This window comes from Ursus arctos, unplaced genomic scaffold (genome assembly GCF_023065955.2).
Source record: "Ursus arctos isolate Adak ecotype North America unplaced genomic scaffold, UrsArc2.0 scaffold_9, whole genome shotgun sequence".
Classification (NCBI taxonomy): domain Eukaryota; kingdom Metazoa; phylum Chordata; class Mammalia; order Carnivora; family Ursidae; genus Ursus; species Ursus arctos.
The window spans coordinates 54,701,313-54,728,958 of NW_026623111.1; the positions used below are offsets into that span (position 1 = coordinate 54,701,313).

General features: G+C 38.5%; 1 protein-coding gene across 10 annotated transcripts in view; it reads left to right on the forward strand.

The window, feature by feature from the left end:
* Window positions 1-27,646, forward strand: part of SLC4A4 (solute carrier family 4 member 4) — a 351,418-nt gene that overhangs the window by 207,350 nt on the left and 116,422 nt on the right. For all 10 annotated transcript variants that reach the window (XM_026510000.4, XM_048211820.2, XM_044388202.3 and 7 more), the window contains one exon: window positions 21,649-21,806. In XM_026510000.4, coding sequence (XP_026365785.1) covers window positions 21,649-21,806 — 158 coding nt within the window. The remainder of the gene's footprint in view (window positions 1-21,648; window positions 21,807-27,646) is intronic.

The following is a 27,646-nucleotide window of genomic DNA, read 5'->3' on the forward strand; positions in this document are numbered from 1 at the left end:
CATCTTTCCATTGTAGAGAACATCAGTAACAGAAAATAAGAGTTTTAGCCAAATAAAATACTCTTCTTTGTAGAAAAAGGGGAGGTGGGGGAAATAAAGTAGAATGTAGCTATCTGCAAGTTAGCCATACAAGTGAACGATTTGGTTTATCCATTAAATGGAAAATAATGTGATTTAAAAATTCTTTGAAATAATGGCCCAAATCCCCCCCCCCCAATTTAACGAAATACAACAAGATTACAATTTTTTTTTTTAATCATTCAGGTTAACCTGTGGAATTAGCAAAAGTAGATTAGTTAGCTAGCTGATTTGTCTGTGGACCATAGTGGATGCTCCCTTCATTTACAGATCCTTATTGTGCTTTGCTCAAACACTCCATGGCTCCTTGACTTTCAGGTTGTTCAGTATACATTCTCACTATACGTATGTTCACCCCTTGACTATTAAGTGTGAGAGATACTACATCATTATAACTTCCATATTTTTTTTTCTATTAAAAGAGAAGCAATTACTGATTTTTTTTTTTTTTAATTATGAAGCTGATCTCAGGAGTAGCTTTGCAGACTTAAATAAGCATGTTAAACCTTAAGTGCTGTGAATCTCAGTTTCCTGTTTCATCATACAGGTGTTATGATTCAATCTGAACTGCCTCTTCCATAAGGTTGTTGTGTGGAAAGGAACATGCATAAAACGCTTTAAAATATTATACAAATTTTCATTATCACAGTCATGTTCATTATTTAAATGTGCTACTGGTTTTTATTTTTGGTTGGTTTTGCAGTAGGATTGGTGGGATGGAAGTCAATTTCATTTCAGATTTCATTCCTCACCTTTCAGATTTACATTGCTAATTTGGCTCTTTGGGGTTTCATACCCAACTTTTGCACTCCACTGCTCTGCCTGCACACTACTGAAATGTGCCTGATTGTCCTTCTGTGAATATTGTTACTGCATGTACATTTCCATTGGACCCAAATGTCCCTTTTCTACTCTGCTTTTCCAAGTCCTACCTTTACTTTCAAGACCTAAGTCAAGTGCTAATGTTTCCATACATGCGTCCTTGAACATTCTGGCTCATGTTAATTACTGCCATCTCGGAATTCTGACACCACTTGGTACTTACTACTCGTCGTTTCACACGGATGCACTTGTTTGTTGTTGTTTTTTATATGTATGTATGTCTCATCTTCCTTATGGGGTGTGGGGAAGGGAGGCAGAGGGTCTGGGGGGTGGGCAGGACAGGCAGCAGTCTTGTGAGATTGTTGCTTTTGGGAATGATGATGATTAATCAAGGGTGAATCAGCTTCCACTTACCCTTTCTTGAGAACTTTTTCTTTTTAAAGGCTGAGAAAATGACTATGAGAGTGTCTCAGAGAAAGGTGATTTCTCAGAGTATTGTTATTATCTTTTCTTTTTGGTGACTTGAAAAATTAGTATTTCTTATGATCGCTGATAGAGTGTTTCATTAGGTTAGCCAGTTGCTTGAAATGCACGTTCTTGCCCGTCTCATACATTTAAAATTCTTTTTTTTTGGCTAGGACAATCATGCAAATGCTAACATTTCAAATATAGTTTGCTCTTCATTTGTTACAATCCATTTACACATTTTTTCTCATAATGAAAGCTCAATGGAACATAGTTAACTGGCTGATTGACATAATTTAAAGAAAACACCAGATTTTTTTTTTTTTTTGCCCTTTATTTGAAACAAAGTGTAGTGTGGCACAAGGACATATTGGAAAAGCCAACTGTCAGCACAGAAAGATGTCTGTTGCAAGACGACATGGTATTGCTACGTTTTCCCAAGCATAGCATATTTAAATTATGGACTATTCAACATTCTACTTCTAGATACGAGCTACCTCACTTTGTATGAAATTAGTGAGAAATTAGGGGTAAGCCATATCAAATTTGGAAAAAATTTATCATTGAGTGGGTTTTATTATTGAATTTATAGTTTTATACATTATTGTAACCCTGTTTTACTTATATATTCTTCTATAGTTTATATTGCCAGGGCAGCATTATGGTAAAGATCCAAATATACTATTGAAAAAAAGAAAGAACAAATCAAGTTGAAACCCATGTGTTAGGATGGCATGTTTCAGAAAAACCTTTTGGTCAGAGTGAAATGTTGATCTTTTCTCCTGGTGTTTTTGATTGCATTACTCATTGTTTAAGCCCATTTCAGTATCAGCTTATTTGTAATCCTGAGAAATAAACAAGGGGAATTCCAGAAACTTCAGTAAGTGGCATCTATATTACAGTTTTGTATGAAGAAAAACTAGATGCATAATTTATTGCCTTGTTGAATTATGATATCTAAGAAGGCATCCCCAGACACTGCACCCGAGAAAGGAGATCTTGTTTAGAAAAATAACAACTGCTACTAGTACTTAAAATAGTTGTGAAACTCTTTTTCTAAGTGCAGGCTTTTCATGGAGTAACTGTTGTCCTCAGGGGATCATGAAAACCTCTGTACAAATGTGTCATGAAGGAATTTTCTTGGGGTGACAGCAAGCTGTTCTGGGCCCCTACGTCTTTGTGGGAATCCCATGAAGCCCTGCTAATGCAGGAGAGTGTGACGAGAACCCCGGATTCATGTCACATTTTGGTTTCTTGTTATACTTCTAAAAATTCCTATGGGTTTTCATTTTTAAAAGATGTATTGAGGTAGGATAACATTCAGGCTTCATTAAAATAAAAAGCAGAATACATGAAAATGAAAGGCTTTTAAAAAGAAGGTTCTCTCCTTTCTAAAGTTATAGTTGGGACTGTTTGCTCCTGCACTTATATATTCCCCCAGTCTGTGCCTTTGTGGTTTAAACCGTGGGCCGTGGGCTGGACTGTCTCATTTTAGCTGTGCCTTCTTGATCGAAATCCCGTTTGTAAAACCTCAGTACAGAAGGTTGTAGAGAAAAGGATTGAAATCAAAGGGTTAGAAGACTTAGAGTAGTCCCCCCGCCGCCACCCCAGAATTTTCTGGATAATAAGAAATGTGTGTTGCTTGAAGTAGCAGCAAAGTCTGGGTTTTATAGTCCCAGGGATGTTGGTTCAAATGCTAGCTTTCTTGCTTACTAGCTGAGTGATTCTCTGCAGCTCCTTAATGCCTCTGAGCCTTAAAAGAAGGGGTAAAAACCTTACCTTTCAGGTTCCTTTGAGAATAAAACAAGATAATGTATGGAAAGTACACCAGGTAGAGAGATGAGGTGCTTGTCCACTGCCTTCTTCTGTCCCCCTGTGAATAGTACAGTAGGATAAACTATGAAACAAAGTCATCATGGGAAAGTGGAGTGAGTACAATGAGTGAAGCAATATACTTTTAACTTTTGTAGCGATTCAAGAGAAAGTAGCAAAAGAGAACACTGGGGTAGTTTTTAATTTCTCTTAGAATAGTTCTTAATGTGGAACGATTCTATATTAAATAGTTCCCAGAGGAGCGTACAAGTGAAATTTTGTAGTGGTGGCATTTTCTCTTTTCCCTCTTTTTCCTGAAAGTAACAAGCTCCTAGCCAGCCAATAGCAGTATGTTGACTTACTTTGCATTCACACAGACCAGTGTGGTTTTTAAATCCGAGAATGTAGAAAACTGATGAAGCACTATGAAGGTATCTAGAAAATACAAGACAGGCTTTGCACTGAAGGAGAGTGCCAAGAGCGTCACTCATGGCTTAAAGCTGTTTGGTGGCTGCCCATTGCCTTTTTGATGAACCCAGGATCCTTAGCATGGCCTTTACAGCCCTGCACTGTCCTGCCTAACTTCTCTCTCCAAAGTCATTTTTCAAGGTTCTCTCCTTCACTGACTGTACTCCAACCACACAGATGTTCTTTTAGGTCCATTCAGGGACCAATCTGCCCCTGCCTTGGGCCTTTGCATGTACTGTCTCCTCTGACTGAAATGCTCTTACTGCCCAGACAACTGGTATTCACGCATTCCTCTGTAAATATCACCTCTTCAGGGAAGTTTCTGGTGATTCTCCAGTCTAGGTTAGAGACTGTGCTTATGGGGTCTTGTTGCACATTATGCTTTTCCATCATGACACCTACTACAACTGTTATTGAGTAATTGCCTACTTTAATTTTTGGTCAAATGCTTGTCTTCACCAATAGGCTATTTGCTTCAGAATTGAAGAGATGATGTCTGGCAAACTATGGCTTGTAGGTCATAGACTGCCAGTGGCCCAAACATGGTTAAGCTAAGAACAGTTACAGTTTTAAAGTGTTGTTTTAAACCTTTTTTTGTTTGTTTGTTTGTTTTTAAAGATTTTATTTATTTATTCGACAGAGATAGAGACAGCCAGCGAGAGAGGGAACACAAGCAGGGGGAGTGGGAGAGGAAGAAGCAGGCTCATAGCGGAAGAGCCTGATGTGGGGCTCGATCCCAGAACGCCGGGATCACGCCCTGAGCCGAAGGCAGACGCTTAACCGCTGTGCCACCCAGGCGCCCCTAAAGTGTTGTTTTAAAAATAGAATATGTGGGGCGCCTGGGTGGCACAGTGGTTGAGCGTCTGCCTTCGGCTCAGGGCGTGATCCCGGCGTTATGGGATCGAGCCCCGCATTAGGCTTCTCTGCTGTGAGCCTGCTTCTTCCTCTCCCACTCCCCCTGCTTGTGTTCCCTCTCTCGCTGGCTGTCTCTATCTCTGTCGAATGAATAAATAAATAAAACCTTTAAAAAAAAAATAAATAAAAATAGAATATGTGACAGACACTGTATGCCACCTGCAAAGACTAACATATTTACTATTTGACCTTTCAAAGAAAAAGTTTGCTAGCGTCTGATCTAAATCATTGCTGTGTATGTGGAATAGAAGAACTCGAATAAAGTTTTGACCATATTTCTTTTCTGAGCGGGCCACTCAACGTGGTAAATATCCATAGAGTTTGTGATGACGTTGTAAGCACTTTGATGAGCTGAGGGCTGTGTGACCATCATAGGGATTTTAGCTGGAGAAAAACTATACTCAAAGTATGTGCATTAATAACCAATGTAAATATGGAATGCCTTGACACTTGGTAGCTTGTACTGCCCCATTGAACAGATTTATTAGCAATTTGGATTAAGACATAATGCACGCTTATCAGATTCTCAGAGGGCATGAGATTGACAAGGTTAGCTATCTACATTTTAAATCCTAAAATCAAGATGGAGAACGGTCTTGACGGGCCAAAACCACAAGGAATTTAATAAGAGTAAAGGTAAATTATGTAAGTTCAAAACATGAAGTGAATAAGAACATGAAAAATCCTGCTTTATTTGGATAGAAAGTTTATTGGATAGAAATTTAATCAAAATTACATTTTTCAAAGGTGCCCATTACTCAAAAACAGTTGAGGGGATGTGGTTATGGTAACTAGGAAGGTGAGATGCCTGGGTGCTAACCTAATGGGAATAATTGAAGTAACTTTTCCAAAACTCTTGGAGGGGAGGTTTGAAGGGTAGGAACATCATGAAGTTTGCTTTATAGTGAAAGAGAAAAGATTTACTATCTGTTGCCATGGATATAAAATATAATAGCAAGTGCATGTTTCATGGAGGCAGTTTTTATTTTAATATAAAGATGAATTAGATAGGAAATAAAGCTTTATCACTAATTTATGAAGCTTTTATTAAGTCCTCCTTTGCACAAAACACTGTATTAGGGTTCAGGGCTACAAAAATGAATAGGACACAGTCTCTGCCTTTTAGGGGTTCTAATTACAGACTATGAGATAAATCTATAAATAATGTAGGGTGGTAGATATCTTAGTGGAGAGAAGGGAGTATAAATTCTGCCAGGGGCTGGGGAGTGGCCAGCCATGACATTTGAAGTAATTCTTGAACTTCATGCTTTTACTGTAATGTTCAACAAGAAGCAAATGACTGTATGTTAGGACTATAGTCATCAGGCAAGAAATGGGATCAGATAGTCTTTGAGTTCTTTTAAGATTTTAAGATTTGATGAATGTCAAATGAAATGGGGATTCAAAAATTGAAAATTCAAAAAAGAGGTAGAACATAGCCCTGGAACGAGGGAACAAGGGAGCGAGTGAACCTGCAGTCTCAATATTCATGTCAGTAACGTGGTCATAATCCGCTGGTGCTCAGTCAGAGCCCACCAGGTGCAAGTGAAGAACGTCTCAAGGAAACTTCCGTATGGCTGTTGTCTGCTCTTGTGTCAGGATTTTATTCTCCCCTTGATTCTCTTTATCTACTGCTTCCATATTTTCTATTGTTCTAATTTGGTGCATGTTCCCAGAGACCTCAGTGGAGGGTACATTAAAAAAAATCTGCTAAATAAATAATAGCATGACTACTACAGATTTAATTATAGCTATACAGCTGCCTGTTTGAAGTGTTCTGCCTGGGCCATATGGTCCCTTGTACATCTCAGCCCTGGAAGGACCTGGTTTAAATGTTTCCCAGCTGACAGTATTGAATTCTCAGAGAACTGCTAGCAGTCATTTGGAAGTCAATAGATGGTGTGCTTTACTTCTATTGTCTCTCTGCAGATGGATGTTTTATTGACAATTTCTTACTAGACTCTAAGTAGTCAGATATTAAAGCACCCACCCAGACAGGTCTTCAGAGTTATGTCTGCTTGTTAGTTTTGCAGGCTGATTTTTGTCACCACATTTGATGTGCTAAGTGGAAAGTACTTCTATATTTAACAACGTTCACTCACTCGCTTTTCAAAAACGGTATTTTAGTGGGTGATTCTTGTAATTATTTTCTGTCCTGGTGGTGTGGGGGACGAGAGGTAGAGGGCTCAGGAGAGGACATCTACTGTGCCCCTGCTGCCGTTCTAGGAGTGTGACCTTGAATGAATAGTTAGCTTCTCTGGGTCCCAGGAGAGCCAGAACTGGCCCCTTCTGGGTCCCTTTTAGTTCCCAGATTCTGCAAGAATCATCTAGGGAACATGTTCTTGTCAGTGACAAGAATCTAGCATAGAGGGATGCTCTTCCTTTTTCCCATTGTGGCGTTCTGAGTATCTCTTTTCCTAGTGCAAATGTCCCATTCTTTGGACCGCAAAAAGCTTTCAGTATGAACTCCATACACAAAGGCCTAACCCTCAGAGAATAGCGGTTTTGCCTTCATTATGTACTTTTTCAGTTTAAAGACTGTCTAATGCATTTTCCACGTCAACAGCCCATTTAGTTTATGATGAAATCATGGATGCTTTCACCAGAGAAATGCACAATAAATGTGTAGGCACAAAAACTTGCCTATAATTTCAAAGAGCCCATGGACCCCCTGGATTCCCACCAGGGACCCCAGGTTTAGAACCACTGCTCTGTGCTTTGACAAGAATCCTGGCTCTTCCTTCTTGTTTGGAGTGAAAGGAACTGCAGAGGTGAGGCTGAGGACAGAGAAGTAGAAGGTTGAAGCCCGAGGCACCAGTCCTGAGGTCCCCGGGGCGTGAAGAGCAGAGCCCTGTCTGGCTAGTGGACTGCTCTGGGATGGAGCACATGGTGGGGGTGGTGGGCAGCATTTCCTCAGCTTCCTCCCAAGAAAAGCACTCTGCAGCGGTGTTTGTTGAGCCATTAACTTTCCACTCTTAGTTGCCTTCATTACCTCTGATGATCCCACCCTCCCACCTCTCATCCCTTGCATTTTTTGTTTTTCAAAGAGCAGTGTGTGTTTTTTATTAGCTACCTTGTCTGGGCTGTGTGCAGAGGAGAATGCACATGAAACATTTCCCCTTAAACTATAATTTTCTCTTGAAGTCATTAACCCTGTGATGCTAATTTTTGTTTTGTCTTTATTTGATTGTTCCCTCTGCAGCCCCTCTCCCAGTGGCAGCTGGAGATTGTGGGGCAGAAAGAACAAAAGAAACCCTATGTTTAGGATCTTTCTTTTTGGGGTAGGAGAGAGAAGACTGTACACAGATACTGCTTTTCAGATATTAATAGGTAGGGTGAGAGTCAGAAGTAAAGCATTTAAGGTTTTTTTTTCCTTCCTGCTGAAAACATGGTCATTCAAGGACAAGTGTGTCATTTTAAGGGAATGCAAATAAAATGGCCCTGTTATTGTGAGGAATTATGTTTGTTTTACTATATAGCTGTACTCACCCACCCACGTTCTTGTCAACCTTCCATTTATCCGATTTTTTAGCCTTAGATATCTCTGCAAATTTCTCTAGTTAAAAAGCCATGCATCTATAAACTTGGTAGAATTAACGTGCCTACAAAAGTACTATACTGCATGGATATATGTACTTAAGTCTGTGATACAAACTGGAGAAGAGATTTCTTCCTAAAATTCAGAAAGCTGTATCTAAATCAAATATGGAGCCAATCTGTCTTTTACTTTATTACTTTGGGAGACAAAAATTTTATTGTGCCAGTTACCTCTTCCCCATATATTCTAGGATGATATTAAAGCTCTAACATAATAGTAATTATTGTTACCGTTCTGTTGCTAAGTTTAAAATAAAATGAAACTTTAGGGTGCAGGTTATTTTTAGGGCTCACCCAAATTTTTAGTGGTGACTCGGTTATTCATCAGTATTGGTGAAATATTTGTTTTTGATGTTAGGGAGCATTGGACATTTGAAAAAACATAGTTCTGATGTTGTGTGTCATTCTAGACTCTTGCTTCCCCCTCACTCCCTCTATCTAGGCATTCCACAAATCCTGTATGTTCTGCCTTTTACTGTTTCTCAAATCTCTTTTCAACATTCCATCCCCATTGATGGTCTCTTGGTTCAGAGTCTCATAATATTCCTCCATTTAACACATTTTTGAGGGATTTGTTACTAGCTTAGCACTGTGCTTAAACACTTTCATATGTCATTCATCTACTCTTAATTCTATGATGTGGTCATTTATTGTCCCCATTTTATAGATGAGGAAACTCAGCTTAGAGAAATGAAGTCATCTGCCCATTGTTCCACAACTGGGAGGAGGGAGGACTAAGGTTTGCTTATAGCTCTGACCCCAAAGCTTATTCCTTCTCCCTACCTGGTTTTCAAACAGCTGGAGAAATGATTGCTGAGCTCTGCATGGTAAAGCTTGGACTCTGGAGAAGACAGACTTTGGTTTGAATCCTTGCTCTGCCTTTTCTAGTTTCATGATCTTAGGTTGTATTATCTCCAAGTTTCATTTCCTCATGGATAAATAGTGACAAGAGTAACTTGCTGATAGAACGTGGTGAGAATTTAATAAAATAACTCATGCAAAGTTCCTGTCTGATGTCTGGCCAGGGACTATTGATTTAAAAATGTTAGTAATCATTAGTATTACTCTTAATAATTTAAAAATCATTATTGAAGGCCATCGTGGTGATGGTGCAGTTTTATCAAATAGAGATTTAAAGTTCTAAATTAGGAAGGAATTCAGTGTTCAACTCTTCTCCAAAAGCAGGACTCCCTTTCAAAACTTTCCTAAGTCCCAGAGAAGGGTAGGACGTTAAGGCACTTTAGCAGGGACTTAACAACAAAACAAAATAAACAAACAAACAAAAAACAATGAATGGTAGCTACCAAGTAACGCAAATATAAAAGTTATTTTTCATTGACCTGTGCTCATAAGTTTTAGAACCAGTAAAGGCTGTTTGCTTCTCCAGAGACTTTTTCAAGTTTGTTACCACCAAATGGAGCACCTTTCCTGGACCTTCAGTGTCCTCACCTGTATTTATGTGGAATATAAGGACACTCAACGCAGATGTGACCACATAGATTCTGTGCCTTTAACAGACATTTAGTGAACACTTACTGCAAGGCTATGCCCTTATAAGGCACTAGGGGAACAAAGTAGAATAATACATGGTTCCTTATTATAGGGTACTTTAGAACCCTCTTAATTTATTTTTTATTTTTATTTTTTAAAAAGATTTATTCATTTATTAGAGAGAGAGCGTGGGGGGTGGGGGAAAGGGAGAGAATCCCTCAAGCAGATTCCCCACTGAAGGCAGAGCCTGGTACAGGGCTTGATCGCACAACCCATGAGATCACAGACCCGAGCCGAAACCAGGAGTCCTGGATACTGAATTGACTGAGCCACCCAGGTGCCCAGAGCCCTTAAAAGGGTACTTTTTTGGAGGCATAGGTTGTATTTAGCATCTAAACGGCAGGGCAGGGAGGGCAGACATCCAGGCAAAGGGCATTTCCCACCAAGTAGATTAATGAGTATTTCAAGTCTCCTTCCTTAATGCATGGAGCAGGTGACCTGCTTATATGTACAGTTAATTCATGACACAACAATAAAAGAGGAAAAATAACTTCTAAAAGCATTCCCTAGCCCAACTAGCACATGGAGTTTACAGATTCTTGATTTACTTTAAATAATTTTTAAGTTGCTGTTCTCCATATTTGGTTTTTTTTTAACCTTCTTTCTCTCTCTCTGACCCATTTTATGTATTTAAAACCTGTTAAATGCTTTAAATTGTGCTCAATTAAGACTTTTAAAGATTAGCCTAAGCTATTGTAGGGGCTTGACATTGGTTTTCTGTATAAGAGATTTATTTTATTTTATTTTATTTTATTTTATTTTATTTTATTTATTTTTAAAAGTATTTATTTATTTGACAGAGAGAGAGAGAGAGAGAGCGCACGCACGAGCGCACAAGCAGGGGGGGCTACAGGCAGAGGGAGAAGCAGACTCCCCGCTGAACAGGGAGCCCGATTGCGGGACTCAATCCCAGGACCCTGGGATCATGACCTGAGCTGAAAGCAGACGCTTAACCAACTGTGCCCCTGTATAAGAGGTTTAGCAATTTCAGAGCACTGTCTTCTAAATTTCAGGTAGCAAAATGTATTCATCAGAAATTTCAGGGTTTCACAGTGTAGGGAAGTGAACAGAGCATTAAAAGTTAGAATGCATGTCCTGGCTTGGCCATTTAGCTGTATGCGTTTCATGAAGTCCCTTCGCCTTCTTGAACTTCAGTTTCTTTCACCTGGAAAAGGTTTTAATAATATATTTCTCATAAGCTTGCTATAAGAATTCAAGTAAGGTAGTAATTGTGAAAGTGTTTTAAAGACTGTAAATAGCTATAAGCCTATTGACAGTATGATTTTTTAATGATGTAAGACATAAGAAAATGTGACTAGAGATTTTGACAAGTTGATTTTAAACTAGGTCAGTACTTGAAATTTCATCCTATTTAGGAAATCAGAACTAATGGATTGTACTTAATGTTATATTTAGTTTAATAGCCATTTGTGAATGTGCTGCTTTGCAGAATCATTTGCATTAATGGTGGTAAGATGTCTATATTTGGAAGGAAAAATTAGAAAATCAAATTTTCACCCTCAGGGGACTGTTTTCATTTTGTATTTTAAAAAATGGAATAAATGAAAGGAGAAGAGTGTTCAAAAAGTAAAAACATGTAGCCACAGAGTCTTTTGGCATCTTGTCTTAGTTAATGACTTTGTTTGCACTCTTTCATATTTTATGCACTCTGGAAATCCAGATCATGTCATAAATGTTCAGTACTAATAACATTATAAGTGATTGCCAAGATTTTGGATTCTGTAGGTGATCAAGCAAAGCTCCCCCCGCCCCCCCGCCTTTTTAAGGCCTCTTAGACATTGGGGCAATGGTTTTCAAATTTAGCCTTTGGAAATACTCTTCTAAATCATAGCCTGAAGATAACCTAAAGGGTAATCAGAGCTTCCATTAAAAACAAAACAAAAAATGTGTGTAGAAATTATTCCAGTAGTTCTATGACAAAAAAGTCCCATAAATTAGCGTAAGGGATGAGAAAAAGATATCTTCATATAACGGAAAAGTTTTAAGATGCTTTTTTCTTATGTGGTCTTGAAATAAAAAGCAATACCTGTTCAAGCTTATGAAATAGTGACTCTTATCATTTTCCTTCTCTGCCATTTCCTAGTTGGGCAACCACACAACTTATAAGAAAGAAATGAGACTTAGGAATGGAGTGCTGGGATACATTTAAGAGATGGTGTTTGTCCAGGCTGTTCAGAAACACCAAACCCTTGTCCTCAGTCCAACACTCTCTTTAGAAGATCATCAAGGGAAGTGGTACAGAGAGAAATGGAGGCCAGGATTCCTTTTATTACTGGCTGACGCTTTGACTGCAAACCCCAGCGTACAACCCTGGTGAACTAGGCAGAGCCTTCTGCCTCATCTTGATAGTTTTAAAGAGCATAGAAGCAAAACAAGCTCCTAGTACTTGGAACACAAGAGTAGTCCTGCTTTTACACTGGGAACCCCTGACTATGAAGAAAGGTCAGAATAGAGCTTTTGGTAAGAATAACTATTTTCCCTGTACCTGGGGGAGAAGCTGGTATAGGCTAATTGACTTAGAATGTGACTATTTCAGATTGGCTCTCTTCTTCTTTGTATGTGGGATGGGAGGGCTGCTGGAAAGTGGAGAGGAAGATGGGAGATGGGGACAGTCTTCAAATTAACCATAGAAGCCAGCTGTAGGCACTGCACTGGTTTCCAGGCATTACTCCAGGATTCTCAGAGTTTGAGACTATAGGTCTACTCCAAGTAATATACATAGTTCTTGGTAGGTCAAACATATTTCAAAAATTATGCCAGGAATTCATTTTCACAAGGCTACTTTTGATGGTCTGCTTCTTCATGCCAACACTGTTGGAAGCTAATTTTAACTTGAAGACAGTATACTTGATTCGGTTTTTGTATTCATGTTGAGTAGCGGGCTATTAATGGTTTATATACTATTGGAAAATAAAGGGAGGCATATATCGCCTCAGACATAACACAGTTGGCTGGCTGGTGGGGGGAGGCGTCTCCCTGATATACAAGATAGGAAGAGTGAAGACAGTAGGGACGTTTACTTTTCATGTTGGAGAAACCAAAAAGAATGGGGAAGGAGTGAGCCCCACATTTTTGTTTTTTATATCTTGCTAGGTATTTTACCTCTTATCTCTTCTAATCTTTACAAAAGCCTTTATGCGTTAGGGCTGTGGAATATGGTTTTAGTTTTTTACTGTCCTTGATTTCCTTTAAGGATTTTCTGCCAAGGGAGAACTATATGTAAGCCATATTTGCAATGAAATAATAGCTTATTTATTAAGAAATTCATTGTAATATAAATATTTTATTACAGTAAAGTATAAGTGTGTGATTTATATATACATTTATAAATCATAAATCTACTTGATGATTTTTCACATTGTGAACACATATGTATAATTGTTACTCAGATTATGAAATAGAACATGACCAGCATAGTATATTTGTCTTGTCATGATTTATTTTCTTATTTTTATTATTTTTCTTCTTTATACCTTCTTTGTGTTTAATTTTCTGTTTTGTTCTCACTTCTTGAGATATATATTTAGATCATCAAGCTTTGGCTTTCCTTCTTTTGTAATATTTGCATTTAAGGCCATGAATTTTACCCAATGCACATGTTTACCTATATGCTATAAATTTTGATATGCCATATTTTCATATTATGAGTAATATTGACTTTCATAAGTCAATAATGGATCTTTTAATCTCCAAGAAATCTTTTTTAAATAAATGATTCTGCTGAAATTCTCCATTTTGTAAACAATATTTAAAAAATATTACTGTTATTTCAAAGTGTGTCTGATAATTACAATATGTAGCTCTCCTTTGTTTCTAATTTATGGTTTTTCTTTCCCTTGGGTCCCAGTCATTTGATTTTATCTGCTAGTATGCCTAGTAATTATGATTGACTGTCAGATACAATATGTACATAGTAGAGATAATTAGATACTCAGGATGGTATTCTCTTTCTTTAGAGTTTATTTCTTTGCTTTTGGCTGGCATTTAGGTGAGGGGCAGGTCACCCTAATATTTAGTCTGAAATTTGAGCTGATTGGAAATTGGGTTTTAGTCTCTATGCGGATTAGTCTATTACTAGTTTGCCCTTAAGCCTTGAGTCTTGTCCTTTAGAGGTCCCAACTAAATGCCTGGCATGCTTGTCCATTATTTTGAAACTACTGAAGGCTCTGATCAATTTCAGAAGGTCTGCAGCTACTTAGGAATCATCAAATGCCTTTAGAAGAAAATCAGAGCTGAATTTAGCCTCACCTTTATGTAGTTTCCTTCTCCAGGGATATTGGTTCCTCAAGTTTTTAATGTCACAGTAACTTTCTGATGCCTTAAAGCAGATTACAGAAATTCTTCAGCTTTTCTTGCTGAAAGGGTTGGTGTGATGCAAGCTAGTTTACCATAGCTGAAAGTGAAGTCTCTTAGAAACATTTTTTTTAGGTTGGACATTTTTAGTTCACTAAATACACAGCTCCAGGCCTACAACCACCCACACAGACTCTAAATCCTGGGATTCATAGATAAAGGGACATGTGTTATGACAGAGAAATGTAGTTGAGCCTATGAAACAGATTCTGAGTCTCCTCACCTTAACCAGCCATAGGGGTGAAAATGTCGGGTCTCTCTCTCTCTCCCTCTCTCTCTCGCACTCTCTCGTTTTAAACCCATTCACTTGTCTTTCTGTAAGAGAAAACAGTCAGTTTGCTTCTTGTCTGCAAGATACTGTAACCTTCCCATTAGAAAAAAGTACCAATGAACTTGTCAAACTCTACGCCATCAAATTGGCCATTTCCCCCCCAAGGTGTAGAGAAAGGGAGCGGACAGAGGCAGAATCATCTCACTGTGGTAAGTGAGAGAGCACTTTCTTCCTGCCCTAACAGTTAATATTGTTTGCATATAATAAATGAATAAATTTATACTCAAGTAGCATAAATAATTTACTAAGATGCTGTTTGACCTAGGTGTTCTCTCATACTTCTGAGTTCCTTGAATCCTAAAGGTTCCACAACATGGATTTATTCTCCGATGCCATATCTTAGGCACTGCTCAAAGTCAACCTCATGAGATTAAAATATACGGTGACCATATAATTTTTCTTTTAGCACAAGGCACTTTTGAGAATGAAAGAAAGTAATATTAGTAATTATATCAGGAAATGGGGTAAACTGGGACTGTCATAAAGAAACTGATAGGTATAGTGACCCTACTTTACCACTAACACAGATTTCTTTGCAGTGGAAGGACATGGCCCCAGAGTGATCTATAGTGAGCTTAGCAGATGAGTTTGTTTCGGATGGGATAAGAGCTAGCAATTTTTAGAGAGAATGGAAGGCTGGAAATCAGCAGAAAGAAGAAAAATAAGCTAAGAAGAAAAAAAGAAGATAGGAAGGAACACCGATAAGAAAGCCAGGGATAAGCTCTTTGCCCAGGAAAGCAGGTGGATGTTAGCATGTAGACATGAATCATTAAGCAGGGTGAATTGAGAATAAGTACAGATTGGAAGATTAAACTTATTCTCATTGAGAGGAAAAGAGAATGTATAGAATGGGGTCACAGTAGTTGTAAGCGTTGTAAAAATAATGAGAAAGTATCCTCAAGTTTATATGATTTTTAAAACATCACTTGTAATAAGGACATTGAACAACCCATAGGATCTATTCTAATACATCAGATTCAAATGAGAAACTATGAGTACTCCTGGTTAAAAATAACACTTCATAACAGATGCACTTATTTTAACATATGCTAACAATGGCAGACAGAAAGAGGTAGGGTATAAATGACTAAGTGACTGGGAATAATAGGATAGTCTGGACCTACTCACCAGGTGATGCTGTTGGTCTGAGGGTGATAGTAAGGAGGCTAGGAGGACACAGTGTTAATCAAATGGTCATCCCAGTCAGTTAGCCGTTACTTAGTAATGGGTCCCCTATAGAAAACCTAAAAACTGCCTTCATAGAAGATGGTGGGAGAATCTAGGAGTTGAGTAGAGTTTAGAAGATGGACTTTTCAATTAGCTATATATGATGCATATCGCTTGTGTGAGTAACTGTGCTGTCATCTCACAGAGCTATCATCCCAAGTAACCTATCTCTTTCATAATCAGTCCACTTGTTCTGCTTTGTCCAATCATAATCTCTAGTTTCTTGGTATGCGAATACTGTGATCCCTGAGTCTTAGAACACCACTCAGAAAGTAAGGAAATATAAGAAATTATAAAAATGAGCATGTATGGCAGAGGGCAAGCCGTATACTTGGAGTATTTATAGCAAGATCTTACTCTGAAAGAACGAATACAAACTCGTATAAAAAGAATCTGAGATGCACACATCTGGGTTCACAGAGTTGGTGGTGTTCCAGTTGTAGCTCCACATGACAGCCATTTGAAATCGATTTCTTTGAGATCAAGTTTGGCTAAAGGAATTTGTATTCACCGTGTGTGTTCTTGTAGTTGACCTTGCATAAAATCCAGGCTGTGTATCCCTTGGAGAAACAACTAGTGATCTATAGGAAAGGAATGCCAAACTTTATCTTTGGAATTCAATCCAGATGAGTTCATTGGGTGGTTTTCAACCTGATTTGAAAGCCTAGATTCTTTTCTTGCTTTCATTATCTGTTATTGTTCTTTTAGTTTCTGGTTATTCTTTACCTTTTTGTTTAATGTTTATAATTTTTTCTTAGAGTAGGGTCTGTCTGCTCTCCTCAATGCCTACCACCGGGCCTTAAACATTAGAGGCATCCATAAAGTTTGAAGAGAATTAAATGGAGTTGAGAGTGGATTTAAATGGGGAGTGAGAAAATTTGTCCAAAATAGCATTTTAAAATCTGTTTTCATATCATAATGTGCCTTATTTATATCCTAGTGGGATAAAGCACTCCTAGGCATATAAACATATTCAAGGCTCTGAGAATATCTGTAGTATAGAAACATTTAATCTTATTTAACTTGTATTCTTCAGATTTATTTGACAAATACATTTTTGCAAAGGGTCTGGACTCTTCAGGAGACAGAAATCATCTCAAATTAATTTCAACTCAACATGGAATTTTCTGACTTATGTAACAAGTAAGAATTCTTGATGAGTTCACAGAATGGAGAAGCCGTAGGACCTCAGGGCTTGGGACTTGGGACTCAGCAATCTCTCTTTTCATCCATTTTTCTCTCTTGCTTTTGTCTGTTTCCTTTTGGGTGCTGACCTCATTCTCTCCTAGTGTGGACAGTCCTATGACAGGCCCTTTCAGTGTGGAGGGGAACAACCACAGGTGAAAGGGAAAATGTTGATTTTTATACAGGTAAAATATTAATTTCCCAAAAGGGTATGGTTCCTGCCTGAGTCACACATCCATCCTTTGGACCAATCACTGTTATCAGGGGAGGAGTTTACTAAGATTCGCCTTATCCAGGCCTTTTGTCCATTTAGATGACCTGGTCAGTGGTTATGTTCAGAACTGTGAAGAGAGGAGTTTGAACAGAAGAGCAGAAATAATAACACCATTCATTCAGTCAACAGATATTTATTCAACCTTTCTCTTCAGGCACTCTTCAAGGCATTAGAGATACAACACTGAACAAAATAGATGGATATTACTACCTTCATAGAACTTACATTCTAGTGGGGAGGCAGATAATAAAGACAATAGGTAAAATACGGCATGTTTGTGATAAGTATAAAGAAAGAAAAAATAAAGCAGGAAAGAGGAGTAAGATGAATCTGTGGGGAGGAGGAGGTTGATATTTTAACTAATGTGGCCAGGGAAAGACTCATTGATGAAAAGGTGACTTTTAAATAAAGATTCAAAGGAAGTGAGCAAGAAGCCATGCAGACATTACATTCAGAAGCAACAGCAGGTATAAAGGCCCTGAGGTTAGAGTGTGCCTGACACGTTTGAGCGAGGCCATGGAGTCTGAAGTGGTGGGCATGGAGAAGACTTGGAGAGAGCAGTAGGAAATAGGGTCAAGTTGCTGATAAGGAGCCAGATGAGGCTGGGGTTGTGATTTGTCCCGACAGCATTGCCTTCCCTCTTAGTGAAATGGACTTTGAGAAGAGGAATGACGGGATCTAACTCCTGATTTGACTGCTCTGGCTACTTTGGTGAATAGACTTGGGGCAAGAGCAGAAGCAGATAATCTAGCCAGGATGCCAATGCCATTATCCAGGAGAGAGCGATGATCGTAGCAGATGATAGTGGACGAGGGTAGAGGCAGTGAAGGTGGTGAGCAATGATCAGCTTCTGGATATACTTTGAATGTGACCCAATAGGATTTGCTGATAGAATGGGCATGGGGTGTGAGAGGAAGGTAAGTGTCTAAGATGGCAGCAAGGTTTTGGCCTGGGCCATGAAAGAATGGTTACCATTAGCCAGATGAGGAAGAGTGCAGGAAGAGCCAGTTTGGGGAGACTATCTGGGGGGACTCAGTTTTTGGATAAGTGAAGTTTGAAATGCCTATTAGACATGCAAGTGGAGATGTTACAGGTCGGGAGTTCAGGGAGGAGGTCCTGGCTGAAGATATAAATGTGTCAGTCATCAGCATGTAGAAGGTGTTTAAAGGCATGAGATTTGATGAGCTCACCCAGGGAGTGTGTGTAGATAGGAAAGAGCCACTCAGGGGCTGAGTTCTGAGGTACTTTAGATACCATATGTGTTTATTTTAGAAAAGCCATTAGTTTCTCTGAGAACACTAGCATTTCACAAACACAGTTTGAGATCTGTTGATCTAAAGGAACACATCTTTAGAACTACATCTCTTTGGAGCATATAGAATATAGTTTACTTCCTTTAGTCTTAAAAATAGACTTCTAATTTTCCAACATGGGTATGATAATCTCAGTAAATGTAACATAGTACTCCCAAGTCATTTTGTAGAGGAATATAATCGACTGTGGGCTATTCTGCATGTGTTGTGAGTCAGGTAGTTGTTTAGTGACAGATCTGGACATAGGTTCTAGAGTGAGCCTTTGGAAGCTAACTTCCTTGGGCATTTGATGGTTTTTGGTCTGATTTTTAGTGCTACGAAGTTCATTCTTTCCATTCATAATATTTATTATGGATGCATTATGTGCAAAGTAGGTGTCCAGTATAATGGGGGATAAACTATTCTAACCCTCAAGAAGTTTGGGGAAAAGATTTAAACTTGCCAAAGTATGATTCAGAAATGAGTGCTTCCAGAATTTCCAAGAAAGTGGGGCTGAGATGGTTAAATGGCTCATGGTTAGATGTTTAGAGGAGGTAGAAGGATGTTTAGAAAAGGTAGAAATGTGGAAAGGAAGTTTTTATAATGAGTGTGGGAGTTTAACTACATAAAATAGAATAGGGTTATCAGATTACTTGCCTAACCAGATAGAGCAAAGAGTGTGCTGAAGAGAAGGGGAAATAATATCAGATTATTATAGAGCTGTTGATAATGAGAACTCTCTGGAAAGAACCTGAGGAAGATTATTCTAGCATTGACATTTTGTTAGGCATCTGTGCCACTTAGCCATACCCTATACTCTACTCTGTGTTTGTTTTAGAAAACAATTCATTACTGCAACTTCCTTAGGTGTAATAACAGTTTTGGCAATTTGATGTTTTTAGACCCTTCCCATGGCTGCTCTTTCACTATTTATAGAATCAAATAGATTTTTTTTTAATATTAACATTTCTTGGAGGACTAATGGTGTAAACTTTGGAAAATTCCCTTACTGCTTAGAAGTAGTCATGTTCCAACATCTATATATCTTGTCTTTGCTTTTTTTTTTGTTTGTTTGTTTGCTTCCACTAAATTATTAGCCCTGATGTCCTTGTTTTTTGTCTCACAGCTTTCTTCTTAGTACCAAATTAAAGAAAAAAGTTCTATAAAAATGCTAATGAGGGTGATGGAGTTTTAGGGATCACTTCTCATGTCACTTATTTTCCCCAATTAAAAACTCTGTGGATGGGGGTGCCTGGGTGGCTCAGTAGGTAGAGCATGTGAGTCTTGATCTCAGGGTCATGAGTTCAAGCCCCACATTGGGTGCAGAGCTTACAAAAAAAAAAAAAAAAAGAAAGAAAAAGAAAAAAAAGAAAAAGAAAAAAAGGAAGAAAGAAAGAAAGAAAACTCTGTAAATGGAAATTGTTACTATAACCCCTATAACTTTTTTTCTTTATCATAACCTTGTTATTAATGGGGAAAATTGGTCCATGTCTGCCATTTCCCATCTCAGCGGTAATTCATGCAGAAAGTACTGAGTTCACTGGTAACTTTTGACCTAAGGGGAGGGACATTTATATTGACGATTAGTATATATCAGAAGTCTGTGCCTTTCATATGGCCCTGCAAAATTCTTATCTCCATCCTTCCACGATTGTTGAAATGTTTTCCTTGAGCTGTGGGAGGTGTTTCCCACACATTGAAGAGTGCTTGGGCAGGCTTGGACAGGCTTGTTCTAAGTGGGAGCTGGGGAAGGCCAGGAAAGGGACACCTACAAGATAAGCTTTCCAAGTGACCATAAGAAGCAACCTTTACTACCCAAGAAAACCACTTTATACCTTTACCCCTCTCCTCAAATTTCCACATACCGCCCCCCCCTTCCTCCTCAGCTCACTTCTCAGTTCTGTTTTCCATAGTTCAAGGTTGCTTGAACTACTCCTGTGGTTGTCCCCTGTATCTCCTACAGCAGTAATCTGTCTCATTAGCATTCCAAAGTGTTAGCACAATTTGGATTCTCTATTTTATGTTTTCCTTTACCTACTTTCCTATTCCTTGCCTTTTCTTGGTAACAACATTTCTCAAAATAATTCTCTCTACTTCCTGTCTTCACTTTTTCACTTTCCATTCTTCACAGGGAACCCTGGTAACTGCTCTTGTCAGGTTCACCCAGCACCTCCATCTTGACGAATTCATTGGCCCATTCTTGGTTCTCATCTTATTTGAACTTTCAGCAGCCTGTGACTCAGCTGATATACTCTCTTCATGGAGCCCTTTCTTCACCTGATTGTTGGTGTATCCTGGTTTTCCTCCAACCCCACTGGCTGTTCTTTGAGGGTGTTCTCTGCCGAGATCTCCTCCCATTCCTCTAAAAGATAAAGTGGTCCAGGGTTAGGTCTTATCTCTCTTCTCTATTTACACTCACACTCAAGGTTGTATCATTCTGTCTCATGGTCCTAAATTCTGTTTAATATCTTCTAGATGTATGTCTTCCTACTCCACCTTTTCACCTGGATGTTTAGTAAGCAAGTCCCACCTAAAACATCCCAAAGTCCTTACTGTGGCTTTCAAGGCTCTTACCACCTGCCCCCCCCTTACCTATGCAACTTCATTTGCTGCAGTTTTTTCTTCTTTGCTCCTTTAGCTCCCACCACAGTCACCTTCTTACTATACCTCTCTTCCAGGCCCTTTTCTGCCTCAGATCCTTTGCACTTGCTGTTCTCTTTGCTTAGAATGTTCTTTGACCAGATCTTTGCATGGCTTGTCCTCTCACTCCAGTGTAAAATATACTTCTTCAGAGGCGTTCTCTGACCACCCTGCCTAAATTGGTATCCTCTAACCTGTTTTATTTTTCCTTCTTAGCACTTATCACTACTTTAAATCATATTTTATTTCTCCTCTGGTGAAATATGACCCCAGGAAGATGTAATTTGTTGATCTGTCCCTAGGGGTTAGATCAATGCCTGGCTCATAGTAGACTCTCAACATATGTTTATTGAGTGAGTGAATAAATAAATGAATTGTTTTATATGTGAACATTCTTTTATATGTAAGCCATGTGATTATACTCTCAATATTTTTGAATCCAAAGTACAGAGTAATGTTTATTATAATAGAATGGTTAAACATAATAGAAAAATGGCTAGCTAGAGCCTGTTGTGTGTAGACTCATATAAAGGAATTTCCTTGAGTGATATATGGAGTGTCTCTCCTTGTTCCCTTCTCTGGAAATGAGTTGTGTTTTCTTGGCTCTTCCTATGCAGCTGAAGAATAAGTTCATGAAGAAGCTACCACGTGATGCAGAAGCTTCCAATGTGCTTGTTGGGGAGGTTGACTTCTTGGATACTCCTTTCATTGCCTTTGTTCGGCTCCAGCAGGCAGTCATGCTGGGTGCCCTGACTGAGGTCCCTGTGCCCACAAGGTAAGCTGCTCCCTGACCTGCCGGGGTCTACAATGTGCTTATAGAATGGTCTTGGCTAGATAATTAGTAGAATGAGGACACTTCCAGAGCAAGCATATTGGAAAGGTTTAATCTGAAATAATGATTTAGGCTGTCTTTCATGCTATCAAATTATTTGGCACTTGTATAGTAGTAATAATAGTTTAATCTTATGGATTAGTCAGTTTAATTCTCACAATAATATATATTTTTAAAAGTTTATTTATTTTAAGTAATCTCTACACCCAATGTGGGGCTTAAACCTACAACCCTGAGATCAAGAGTCTCGTGCCCCTCCGACTGAGCCAGCTAGGTGCTCCTCTCATAATAATATTTTTAAAGTCTAAACTATAGGTATATAGATTTTACAGATGAAGAAACTGAGACTGAGAATTTAAGTAACTTTCTGAGGTCATACAGATGGTAAATGTTTCAGAGGTCAGAGGTGCTTTCAGTTGCTCTATGTTCTATCAGAAAGTTGGTAACAGGTGTATATATGCACATAGTCACATATATACACACATGTATGTACATATATATATATATATACACACGCACACAGAAAAATCATTAAGCTGCACGCTTTTACTGTTATGTGTTGTATCATGTAAATTCTTATTCTAAAGGAAGCATATTATGGTTATTGCGGTCACGTCCTCACTGCACTGCACGGCACCTTAGGAGGCCTCCCGTCTATCCACCTTGCAGCTGAGCTCAAGAGTTAGAAGCTAGACTTACAGAGTGCCATAGGTAAACAGAAGTTAATGCTTCACTTCAACTTGTGCAAGAGTTTAAAGAGAAGTTTTTCATCTTCAAGTTGACATCATAAAATTATCATGTGAAGAGGAACTTTTTGGGGGTGGGCACTATTTTGTGGGTCCAGGGCAAGGACAAGTGACTTCCATCTCTTTTAGGTTTCCTTAGGTGAGTAGGAAGGGCTGTGACTCCTCCTCACTGATCTTAAATGGTCTCAGCATCATAAACTGAGACAAGGGGCTCCAGGTTTGCTTTGAGCCAGGTTAAGAAAATGAGAACATTTCCTTATGGCCTCCCGATTCATAGATTACAGGCTATTTTTTCTTATCATATGGATATTTTCTCCATATTTTTATATTTCTTAGACACTTAAAATGGAAATAATACTGGTCATTAGTAGACAGTCTTTGGACAAGTGGCAGAGGAAAGGAAATGATCATAGCTTATTCAATTACTGGGATTATCATGATTCGTGTTTCCTGTAACTTGGTTGTTCACTTGAAAACATTCCAGCAGAGCCTTGCAGTTTTATCTGAGCAATCACCTGCTGAACAGCTAGCTGACTCAGATTATGGCTGATGTCCAGCTCTTGTGCCCCTATGGTTTTGTTTATGTCTCTTTGGACTAATTTTACTGGGGCTTGGAAGAAAAAACATGCCAAGAAGTGTTAAGTTGCTCTTGCATTTTCATTTTTCTTACTATTTTTCTCTAGAAGCTACAAGTAAAAAATATTTTAAAGGGCTTTTTTATTTAACAATAACACGAGTTCATTGAGTAGCAAATCATGACCATTTGTGTATTCCTCTTATCTACTCCTGTCTGGCTCATTCTTTTCTTCTGTACAGGAGAGTGTTTCTAGTCTAGAGGTGAAATACAGCATCATTTGAATGAACAAAAGGAGCTCGGCAATTCAAGGGAATGTAATTCAGTAATGTCATAAAACTATTTCAGGGCAATAATCTGAACAATATATCCAAGCATGTTAACATTTTTCCAGGAAACAGTTTTATCCTTTTGCTGTCCTCTGAACCAGTGCATGCTATAATCACTGAGTAGGGAGTCTCATTAGCCTTTTTGTGTATGAGTAATGTGGGGCCATTTACAATGGCTGCATCCTGTGAAATCCAATCAAGGAAATCCCACAAGGAATGTGGTAGTCATTGTGAAGGACTGCCTCCGTACTCAACGGTGTGCTTTGACGATACCCTATTGTACTGCGGGGAGACCTGGAAAGTCTGGTTTTGTGGTCATTTGGTGATGGTCATTTTTCCTTAAGAAGGGGAAAGGAAGTTATGCTCTTATGTTTATGATTGTTATTATTACTATTTGTAATAAGTAATATTACCGCCATGCACCTTTTAAGAAGCGTGGACCTAGCAGCTCTCTGTGTGTAGTGCCCGCAAGGTTCTCTAGTTACTCTGTTATTGGCTGAATGTACTTGAGTTGTATTTGCACCTGGACTGGTGCCAGCTGGGTGGACGTTATCTGCTTAGGGGCCCTTCTTGCCATCCATGTGAAGGCAAACAAACTGTTCTTTGATATTTGGTGACTTGGTAGGATATGCTTATGATTTTCCCAGCATCTTGCAGACACTTGGCTTGCTGTCATCTACTGTCTGTCCATGGAGGCTTCTGCTGACTCATGAGCGATGTAGGGGATTATTATTCCCATTTCACAGTTGAGAGATGGAGGCACAGGGAAGATTCACTGTCAGTGCTAGAAATAAAATTGCAGATTTCTGACTCTGAAGCCAGGCTGAAGAGCTATGTAGAGCTATGTAGAATGGATTAGAACAAAGTACTTTAGGGTTTTCCCATGAAGGAGAATAAAAGCCCCTGATCAGTTTGTTCTTTTCGGATCTTGATTTTCACATTTAAGGCAAATATTATTCAGTAAGTTCTGGTCCTGTAAAAAATTAGAATGTTTACCCTTTTTGTATCATTGGAAGTTAATATGAATTTTATGTGATAAATGATGATTTGCCTGAGAGAAGCTGTTTGTGCTTAATTGTCAAAACCATAGAAAATCTTATTATAGGGATTGGGATGGAGGTCCTGCTACTTCAATTCTGTCTCGTCCAACAATTCCGTTGCTAGCTGCTATTTACCATATGTACTGTGGTTGGTTATGGTGGGTTTGTGATCCTCATGCATCTATTGTGGAAGCTACAGTTTAGCCATCATTTCCAAAGCCGCTAAATATGAATAATGGCTTATTTGATTCACTGCTGTTTTGAGAGCAGGGAGTAAAGGATTGGTACATGCTGAGTTTATTCTAGAAATAGCTGTGATATATCAGGAAGGAGGGGGGTGCACATCCTTTCTGAAAAGATTGAGTGGTTTAGGAAGGCTGGCTCTTTTCTGATATTATGCTCTGTTTCTGCCTATAATTATTTGTGAATGTGAGTATAGTCCATTGGTTCCGGACAGAGATCATCTGGTACTTATTTTTGTTATGGAGAATGCTAGAGGCATCCTCCCGAGGCATAATTAGGTATGTGAAAAAGCTCACAAGAGTAGAGGAGCCTCATGAAGATTCTTGAGACAACTAGCACTATTAAAAATTCTAACTATGACTTTATTTCTAGTTATGACTGAATAAAAAAAACTCAGTAACATAAATTAATTTCTTTTCGCCAGCTGTCAACATGGGCTGTGCCCTTCCAGCCACACAAATGTGATGTTTACTCTAATTTGTTAATAAAGAAAAAAGCTTCTGGTTAAAAATAACATCTGTCCATTGACAAAAAACAGCTTGGGTCATGAAAGGAGTTTTCAGTACGTTATAAAAGCTGAGTTTGGCAAGATGTACTTGTATCATAAAAGTTGTAACAGCTTTTGCTTCTTTGAGGGTTAAAGGGGAAAGAACATGTTTCAGGCAGAGGGAACTTCAACTTGCTGAGTTGTTCTGTGTTTCTAGTTTTCCAGATCTCTCATTGCCCTTTCAACAATGCAGTCAAAATTAGGGGCTTCTTAAGGGTTTCTGTTCCTACAGATGAAATTCTTGACCCGAGGTGATGTTTCCTGCTACCTATACATGGCTAGATTCCTTCTCTGTATCATTTTATTTTTTTTTTAAGATTTTATTTTATTTATTCGACAGAGATAGAGACAGCCAGCGAGAGAGGGAACACAAGCAGGGGAGAGGAAGAAGCAGGCTCATAGCAGAGGAGCCTGATGTGGGGCTCGATCCCATAACGCCGGGATCACGCCCTGAGCCGAAGGCAGACGCTTAACCGCTGTGCCACCCAGGCGCCCCTCTGTATCATTTTAAAAGGTTGAATTTATCAAATGGTTCCTGACTGGAGTAATGTAAAAATTTCACTGATAATGTAACATTTCTATTGGGCACTTGATGATTCTCCGTTAAAGAATAAATAAATATATGTGTTAATAGATATTTATATATTACATATAATATATATATGGCTTTTTAAAGGAAAAATTACATTATCCAAGAAAGAGAAATTATAACTTTATATTTAAGTTACTGAAACAATATAATTCTCATATATTGGGTTTATTGCTATAATATATATTATAGTCACTATTGGTCTGCCACTTCCATTCATTCTTTGGTACTGTTTAGCAGAGACCAGAGTAAATATTTATAGAAAATGTATGCCTTCATCTAATAGGGCTTAAGTTAGAGGCTCCGTTACTCTCTCAGCTCTTGGGATAGTTACCCATCATCTGCTGAAGTTTGTATTTGAGAACTATTAAAACTGAGACTGTCTCACTTTCTAACAAGATAGATTTTGGCTTTGTTGCCATATAGCCAACCTGATAATTAATTCATGTGTCAGTTGATAACCGTGTATTTCCATAATGTGTATTTGTAAACTATCATCATGATGGAGACGCTAGGCCAAAGTAGGAAGAGGTACAGAGTGATTCTGGAAAGATCTTAGACATTATGTCTTACTGAAAAACTGTTTAGATACATTAAAATAACAAAAAATGGTGGATAAAGGAAACCCATTTTATTTAAAAATGTGTCAAGTAAAGGATCCAGGTGTTCAATATTTTCTCTTGCTGCCCTGCCTCTGCCCCCTTTGCCTAAAACTATGTTCTTGCTGCTCGGCCTGACAGCTGGCCATTGCTAGACAGGCAAATAGGACTGGGGAATGTGGCCAGTAATGATATAAATCCTTACTTGGATTTATATTTTGCTTTAGTGGTTAAATAATTTTTGCATATGTTGCACTCAAATCAGTGATCTGTCCCTTCAGTAAAGTACATTTTACTATCATAAGGAAGCACTTTATTACTCCATGTAGATCTTCAAACAAAAGTTCAGTATCCATTGAACTTCAGTATTAGAACTAAAATCCAATTTTAATAATGACTTCCTTCATACTTGAACAGACTTTCATGCCTGCCGATTGCTTTTGCTTTTTCATCTACTGTGATAACACTTGAAAGTGAGTGTGCCGCCTCATGCCGGAATTGGTTTCTAAGCAAATAAGTATTGAATGGTTTTATGGTTATTTTGATATAAAATCAAAGCATTCAAACTTTGAGATACCTTCTTACATTCTTAATTTCTGGGGTTTTTTTTTTTTTCTCCTTTCCCCTTTGGATTGAATTTTATAACGAAAAAAAGAAATTATTTATTCAAGGGCTTTTTGGAACAAACCCTAACACTTTGAAGACTACTTGCTGTCAACCCATTTTTACTGAAAGTGAGGTATATAGGGGCACCTGGGTGGCTTAGTTGATTAAGTGGTTAAGCGTCTGCCTTCAGCTCAGGTCATGATCCCAGAGTCCTGGGATTGAGTCCCACATCGGGTTCCCTGCTCAGCGGGCAGTGTGCTTCTCCCTCAGCCCCTACCCTGCTCTTCCTCTCTCTCTCTCTCTCTCTCTCTCTCTCTCTCTCAAATAAATAAATAAATCTTTAAAAAAATAAAGTGAAGTATATAAATAAATCAGTAAAACAGTAAAATTTTATTAAGCAAGTCCTATAGTATCCCTGGCCCCATAAAATTTTACCTAAGATTTCTTGTCCCCAACTGAGTATCCACAACATCTTTTGCCAGGGTGACCTGTGGAAGTCATAGATTGGGC